Below are 8,546 nucleotides of genomic sequence, written 5' to 3'. Positions count from 1 at the left end.
GGCAAGTAGTGGGGAATGGCTGGGGGTGCTGACAACACAGCAGACAGTAGCAGGGATATCAGAGTATAAGGGCTCTAGTGGGGGGAAGGAGGCTATCGGAGGGTGCTACCTGGGAAGTGGGTGTATAGTGGAATAACATGGTTTGGGATGTTCTGTGTGATATGCACACACACAAAATCAACAAATTTTTTTAAATGTATTATATTTGAGGAGGAAGCATGGAAATTTATGTCATGCTAATTAGTAGAGGTGATAAACATTACCATTGAAATCTACCTGATGACTTCATAGACATACACAGGCGCCAAGGATCTAAGTGTAACCGATTATGACTAGTAATAATCAGATACATACAGATTAGAGATACATGCGCCAACATCTCAGTGTTAGTAGCAAAAACAATGAGTCTTTCTGCAAGGAACAATATATTCTAAAATGAAATGGAGATCTTTTTTAAAGGTTAAAAACTCATTCAATTTTATGTCTTACAGGGCTTATACTGAGTTCAAGCTGGGGCTACAGGGAGACCCTGACTCAAAAAGATACACTTTGTAAGGCCCTGGAGTCGTTTGTACTTTGAAGCTGTATTCTGTGTGATGTTATTACACGGGCACATGTGTGCCTAGGTTTTGTTGTAGGTGTGCTGGGCTGTGTAAGCTGGCCTTGCTGCCTCTGTCAAACTATTTCCCAACCTTTTCAGCCTTTATTAGTTAGGATAAGCTAAGAGAAAAGTTATATTAAGATATTCTTTTTTTTTTTTTTTTTTTTTTTGGTTTTTTTGAGACAGGGCCCCCCTTTAGCCCCAGCTGCCCTGGAAACCCCTTTGGAACCCAGGCTGGCCTCGAACTCACAGAGATCCACCTGCCTCTGCCTCCTGAGTGCTGGGATTAAAGGCATGTGCCACCAAGCACAGTCCAAGATATTCTAACATAAAGCAATATTTAATATAAAGTATGAAAATTCTGTAAGAGGAAAGGTGAAGAAATGACAGATTTGTTCACTGAACAAATGTATTCAGAGAACAAAACACCAGCAAAAGAACATAAACATCTTATAGTCGTTAAATTTCCAGAATGGTTTTATTAAAGTTCCATGCTGTGTACAAACACACGTACTGAGGAAGCATTAACCGGAAACATGCACTTATCTGGCGTCCTCTAAAATACTAGTATACAAGTTTTTGTTTACTTAGAAAAATACCCACTAAAACAGTCACAGTTTTCTGAAAGATTTAAAAAAAGTATTGACCAGAACAAAGTCTAAGAGAATAAACAAGATTCTGAATTATATGTCAAAAAAACTGTACAAGGTTATACATAAAAGTGTAGCTTATGAAAGCCTTGGGTGTAGTAAGAACACTGGAGTTCAAAGTCGAAGTTGCCAGTGTCTACTGATGAAATCCTTATGAAAGTGCCGACTTAGAAAAGTCGCCGAGCTCAGGATTTCAGTGTCTAGAAAAGACTGTCCCCTTTCCAAATAAATGCTCAAAACAGCACAGCAGATAGTCTCAAGATCTCTGTCACTTAAACTTTGCAGATTTTGCCAGGTAGCTTAAGAATAAATTTTCTCTTAACACTTTAAAAATTATATTCCAGATCATTTCAGTTTATCGTTTGAGTTACAGCTAGTCTAAAAATCACTTTAGAGAGGTAAAATGAGTTAGTTTTAGTCTTGTTACCTTCCAGGTTTATTTTTATTCATGTGTCTGTGTGAGTGAATGCCACGTGTGTGAGATGCCCTGAGGAGGCCAGAAGAGGGAGTCCTCCCTGGGAACTGGAGTTACAGGTGGCTGTGGGTGCTGGGAACTGAGCTCAGTCCTCTGGAAGAGCAACAAGTGCCGTTAACTGCCAAGCCATCCCTGCAGCCTCATAAGATTTTAACTAAACGACTGCATTAGAATTTAGGTGTTCGGTGACTCGCCTGTATTTTTCGAAGTCAATATAACCTATGGGCAGTAAGATGGGATGACAGTCAGGAACATACTAAATGCTCCCATGACTAACCTTGCTTTGAAGAAATGGATCTAAAACCCAGAGAGTGCAAGAAATGACCTTACCAGCTGGCATGGCGGTGTGAGGGACAGCTTGGCTGTTCCTTCCCTGGTCCTTAAGAGATAAGGCTGTGCCTCTGACCTGCTTGTGTGAGCTCACCTTTGGCAAATGCCGTTCCAAGTGCTTAGGTGGTGGCCGTGTCCTGACTAGTCTCTTTACTGCAGGTTCAAGTTCAGATGGATAAGCAGTCGAGTGGCTAGATAGCATGGCTGAGCTACATGCCCCGTCCTGGTAACTCACTCTGAACACTGATGATAGGATTCTTGAAGAAGGCAATTAAGTTCGGAATTTTCAAACTTACTGCACTTCAGTTTACCTTGTTCTGACTTCTAAAGGCACTGAGCTTCTTTTTCCTAGAAAACAATGCCTTTCGTGAATGATGCTGGCTCTTAGAGTGGAGCGAGGTCTGTGCATACCGGCTCGGGATGGGGTCCTTTTGCATTCCTTGTCACCCCAGAGGTGTTGTTGGGAAAGACTCTTAGAGGGCAAACTGTTCCTTTTATCTACCACCTTCTTAGAACCACCTTCTGTCAGAGCCGGAGGAGAAGCGCTGGACCTGGAAACTCCTTCCAGGACTCACCCACTTGAACTTACCCTTGGTCTCATGAGATGGCATGGCTCCCCAGATAAGACAAAGGACATGGAGCTGAACTCTGGATTTCTAAGAGAGGATGCCTTCAACTTCCTCAAGGCGGTCTGCAACCAGAAGTTACTGTAGCTCCCAGAGGCGGGCCAGCTCCGCTTGAGAGACCGAGTCACACTCTGCTAACTCCAGACTGGAAGACCCGTTGGGAAAGAGACCTGTTTCTATCATCAATTGTGTCCCCAGTATGTCTGAGTGCCATGAAGTGGCACCTACAAGCAAGCTCCTGGAAAGCAATCCCATCAGCACACTTGGCCTTAATATGAGACAGCAACACAGCCTAACAGCAGGGAGCCCTTCAGAACCAAAGCCTGGCTCAGAGTCTGCAAGTAGACAGAACGGAAAGAATCTGTATGACATGTGCATGGCCTCTGGTGCTTTTTGCTGGACTCAAAGTTTAAATGTCAGTGACAGAACAAGGGCTGGCTTCTCAGTATGCTTTGGTTTGAAAGAACAAAAACTGCTGTCAGTGAATGTTTAAGTGACTCCAAGATCCCGAAAATGGTTTCCTGTATTGCCAAAAGAATTTCAGTGCTTTTTAGAAACGCACTTGCATATAACACCTTATATTTCATCCCAAGTACACCAGAAAAAAAACAACCAAACAACAACTAAGCTGTCAAGATCCCTACAGGAAATATTAGGAAAACAATACAAATAGAATATTTAAAAAATCATCAAGATTGCATATCTGATGCCAAAATGCTGAGGTAATATCAACTGCTTAAAAAACTCACCCATCTTTGCTTCTGTTATTGCTGAAAAAGACTGTAATACTGATAGAGTTACCTTACTATACCAAAAAGTGGTAGAGAGAATTTCATGAATGTTTACTGTAGGTGAGGCATAATGTCCAAGCATGTCAAACAAGTCGGTAAATGGAAACCGGAAACTACAGTCATTGTGGCCATCCTTGAGCTGCTGAGTGGGTATGGCCAAGCTCAGGGGGCGGGGAGTGGGGGAGTGTCTCTCAGGGGGGTTAACTTGGTAGCCTGCTCATGGCTGCTTCCTAGGGAGTCTTCAAAGCTCAGTTCCACCCACTCAGATTCTGTTTCCAGGTGAGTCCTTAAAAATAAAATCCAGAGTCCTTAATAAATAGTTGAAGTCCCTCCTGAAGACGTTGGGTAAAGCGCAGGGGAGAGCACCACAGAAGTCTTGCTGGCCCTATGGCTTGGCTAGATTCGGATCTGATAGCCCACTTCGTTCAGCGTGCTGAGGTCAGCCACCTTCTTTTCCGGCAGAGCAGGCCTAAGGATAAAAGGCAGAGGGACGGTGGAAGAGAGGGACAGACAGACAGGGAATCTTTTCAGGGGCCTCTGCTGAGTTCTGCTAGCCCCTCTGATGCTTGCCTTCCCCTCTGAGCCCCTGCCCTGCACTCTATCTTCAGCCCCCAACTCTACTTAGTAATCTACCTTTTGAGGTTTTAAGGAATGTTCCTAAAGGCTTTTAGTGTAGAAACAGAAGATTTTAGGTACTGAGGTTTTTAAGTTTGAATTTGATCATGTTAACTTTGTTTAATGAAACAGGGTTTGACTGCTTTGTCCAGGCTAGCCTTGAATCTTCGGTTCTCTTGCCTCAGTCTCCAGTGTGCTGGGTAACAGGTGCACAGCACCATGCCCAGGGCACCTCAAGTTTTGAAACTCAGTACTTTGCAAGAGTAGCAAGTCATTCATACTACAGGACTAAGAGCCAGAATCTCTTGGCAACAGTGACTTCCTGTCACTGTGCCCAGGGCAAGCTCGGGGATTACTGGGTAATAACAGAGGTTCCCAGATACCCTGGCTAGACGTCCATATTCCAGACTTGGATGTAAAATCAGGAATTCATCTGAAAACAAATGCCAATGTAGACAGTCACCCAGTGGCAAAGCATCTCTTCCCTAAAGAGGAGTCCTAAAGCACTTGGCAGTTTAGCTCATAAGCACGGAGGTCGGACTTGTGTGTAGACATCGCTTTTCATTGAGACACTTGAGTGACTGACTGCAGGGCAACGCTACCCCTAAAGCATTCTGACAACTTATCTTGGGGTAAGCCTCTTGCCACCTTGGGTAAGACAAGATTGTAAACCAAGTGTCCAGTGAGTTCTACCTAGAGGTGTCCTGTAGAGCCATTCTCACTAGAAAATCAGACTGTTTTAAATGATATAAACCTTGATCTTAACTGTTAAAACATGAAAATACAATTACAAAAAACGTCTTTGTTTATACCTTTGAAGGATTTCCTTATAGCAAATGGTTTCCCCTTGGCATGAAAGCAGTCCACCTCGATCAACTAAAAATGAGCACCGGACTCTCATCGGTTCAGCTGAACAGGCGGCCACATCCTTCCTTATCTCTAGGAGGGGATCTTGACCATCCAGAGCAACTTAACGCTCACCTATGTTAGACAAGTGCCGTCCCACTCAGCCACACCCCACATCTTTTTCACTTTACATTTTGAAGTCTCAATAAGTTGCCCAAGTAGGCCTTGAACTTGGAATCCTCCTGCCTCATCCTCTTGAGTAACCATCAAGAGACCTTGACAGTCAAGTGCCTCTGATCATTTTCTGTGAAGTGACTTTGAGGCGGTCAGGGAAGCTACCAACTCCCTCCTTGATCCTATTAAATAACTTGTACTCTCAGTTGTCTGGGTTGCTTGGGGCTCGTTTTTCAATATGACTGCGAGCCCACCCCTCATTTTGGTGTCATCTCATCCCCCCCTCAAGGTGATGAATCCAGTAGAGACGGGAAATGTTTGTATGCTAGACTTGCTCACTGTGCTGAAGAGCTCAAGGCTTCTGGCCTTCAGGGTGGTGGTGTCCTTTGGTCCAGTCATGCCCTGGAGGTCAGCTACTTCTTTTAAGTATGACCACTACCTACACACCTGGAAGAGTGGTTTCCAGGGCCCACAGGACCCTTCCTGAGTTGACAGCTAAAGGACCCAGTGTTGTTCAAGGATAATTCCTGTCTAGCCTGTATGATCCACTAATGCAGAAAACTAGGATGCTTACAAGTCAGGCTTCAGTACCCCATTTTGTCATTTGCTTCCTCAGTGAACTCCCCGTATTGTCCACATTAGAAAGACTCGACTCACCTCTCCAGTGTGCTCCCACTTTTAGAAGATTCAGTAAGAACAGTTTCACCCAGAGTACTTGCATGAACTCATTGATTTAGAAAATAATTAAATGGCTGGGCATGGCAGTCACAAGGCCTGCCTGGGCAACTTAACGAGACCCTGTCTCAAAACATAAAGTGAAAAACGAGCTGGACTGTGGCTCTGTGGTACCGTGTTTGCTTAACATGAGTAAGGCCCCAGTATCACAAACCAAAACCCAAACACAGGCTGTTTCCCACAACAGTACAGTCTCTACTCTGCTGTGCTGGTGTCAACTATGAAAGCCCACATTCCAGACCAGCAAGATGGCTCAGGGGGTAGGGGTGCTTGCTGCCAAGACTGACAACTTGAGTTCAATCCCTGGAGCCCACATGGTGGAAGAAGAGAACCATAGGTTGTCCTCTGACCTCAATGGCAAGCACTGTGACACTTGCACACCCTCACACCCTCACACACACACACACAAAATGTAAATTAGAAAGCATACGTTTCTTGCCCAACTATAATTTTTTTGGGGGGGAGGGGGGCTTTTTGAGACAGGATCTCCCTGTAGCCCCAGCTGTCCTAGAACTCACTATGTAGATCAGGCTGGCCTTGAACTCACAGAGATCCACCTGCCTCTGCCTCCCGAGTGCTGTGACTACAGGCATGCGCCACCACGCCCGGCTTGCCCAATTATAAGCTTTTAGCTGATACTTTAAATGATTTGTGAATGGAGAGACTATGAGCTGCCCCTTGGTATCAACACTCCCTTTTAGTGATGCCTACCCACTGATTTCTGCAGAGCACACAACTGCCTTGAATACAAATTACATTTCTAGGCTCCCGGCAGCCGGGCCTGGCTACAGGCGGGTAGTCAGTGAGATTGCGGAAGTGTGGAGCAGCAGCTGGCTGTCAGGATACCTGGAGAGACCATTGTCATGCCTTCATCCTTTCTCTTCCTGGGGGGATGTAGATGTGATGGGGCATATGGAGCTTGATGGTCACTAATGATGACAAAGGAGTAAAGAGCCCACCACCACCTCTGGTGAGCTGCTTTTACATAATAGTCGGTCATTGTAGCTTTAAAGCCCAGGCATAACCACAGTCACACCTGATCCTAATTCCAGTTCCTTCATCTCCCTAATATATATAAGATGCTAGTTACAGTGGGCTTTGAGGCAGCCTGAGGAAATAACACATTCTAGCAAGTTCTAATTCCAATGGGAAGAAAAGACCACACCCTATGTGAAGGCAGGGGCCATGCTCACTTCTAAGACTTGCCCCCCTGTGACCCTGAAAACTACAGTTGCCAAACCATGTGGCTCCATGAATCTGTATTCCATGCTTGACAAGAGAAACCATTCCTCCACGGTCTGCACGAACTACTGCCTGGGGTGCGTGTGCCCCTGGCTGAACCAGGGCCTTGAGCATAGTAAACACATACTATTCTACCTACCACCAAGCTACCGCCCCAACTCCACAACCTTAAGATGCACATGTTCTTCCTGGCCTGGCAACTTGCACCAAGCCACACCTCTCTGGATAGTAACTCAGTGTTGTCTCCAGGGTCTTAGAATTTATCCGCACTGGCCTGTTGTGTCTCAGTCCGGTGCCCAACAGCACTGCTAGGGACACATGTGTCATAGCAGGCTAGGGGAGCGTCGAGGGGACCCAGAACTGTTCCTATAACATGGCCTCACTGTCTAGCGGTTCTGTCGAGCCCCTCACAACAGTTTTCATCTGTCTCACGCTTTGTGTGCATATCTGAAAATAGACAAGAAATAACTTGGGACTCTGCAGCCTCCATTTTCTAGACTTTTCCCAAGCACTTCTACCCTCGGGGTTCAAGTAGTGACGCAGAAACTCGCAATGGATCCAAGTGCAGGAAGTGTCAGCCACACATGGGACATCTGTATTACTCCCTCAAAGTTCAGGGACCACCTTGGAAGAGAGTCAGAGAGGGTCTAAGAACAAAGGTCAGGGAAGACCTGGGCAAAACAGTGTTTTCTGGACATATCAAGACCTCTACACTTATGAACTCCCAGCAGCTGTGGCTACCTGCACAAGATCAAGATTCTCGTGTGGAAGGGAAGGGGTTGGGAGCCCCCAGCCCTAGCTGAGGAGCTACTGGCAGTTGAGGGCTACTCGGGGAGGAAGAGTCAGTTTTCTTTACGGATGTAGTTCCTGGTAGGTCAGCCACATTCCAGGGGACAGTCATTCCAGGACCCATGTACCCAGGAGTATATGGGCAGCACAAATCAGAATCAGTAGGTTATTTAAAACGTTGATATGGGGGCTGGAGAGATGGCTCAGTGGTGGTTAAGGGCACTGGCTGTTCTTGCAGAGGTTTGAGTCCCAGCACCCACACGGTGGCTAATAACCATCTGTAACTCCAGCACTAGAGGAGTCCAACACCCCCTTCTGACTTCCATGGGCATTGCATGACACAGATGCACTTACACACATGTAGGCAATACACTCATTCACATAAAATAAAATTTAGGGAGGGCTGGAGAGATGGCTTAGTGGTTAAGAACACTGGCTGTTCTTGCAGAAGACCCAGGTTCAAATCCCAGCACCCACATGGTAGCTAACAACTGTTGGTAACTCCAATTCCAGGGGATCCAACAGCCTCTTCTGTCCTCTGCAGACATTGTATGACATGGGTGCACTTACCTACATGCAGGCAATACACTCGTACACATAAATTTTTTTTTTTGTCTTTTTGAGACAGGGTCTCTCTGTAGCCCCAGCTGTCCTGGAACTCACTATGTAGAC

General features: G+C 45.7%; 1 protein-coding gene across 1 annotated transcript in view; it reads right to left on the bottom strand.

Moving 5' to 3' along the window:
• Positions 1 to 1,071: 1,071 nt before the first annotated feature.
• Positions 1,072 to 8,546, bottom strand: part of Vash2 (vasohibin 2) — a 49,216-nt gene continuing 41,741 nt past the window's right edge. The window contains exon 8 of the mRNA XM_008824847.3: positions 1,072 to 3,942. Within this exon, the coding sequence (XP_008823069.1) occupies positions 3,870 to 3,942 (73 nt within the window). The 3' untranslated portion in view covers positions 1,072 to 3,869. The remainder of the gene's footprint in view (positions 3,943 to 8,546) is intronic.

The sequence above is a fragment of the Nannospalax galili genome, unplaced genomic scaffold, assembly GCF_000622305.1.
Source record: "Nannospalax galili isolate Female #2095 unplaced genomic scaffold, S.galili_v1.0 scaffold648, whole genome shotgun sequence".
In the NCBI taxonomy this organism is placed as follows: Eukaryota; Metazoa; Chordata; class Mammalia; order Rodentia; family Spalacidae; genus Nannospalax; species Nannospalax galili.
This window is presented reverse-complemented; position numbering and strand designations above follow the sequence as displayed.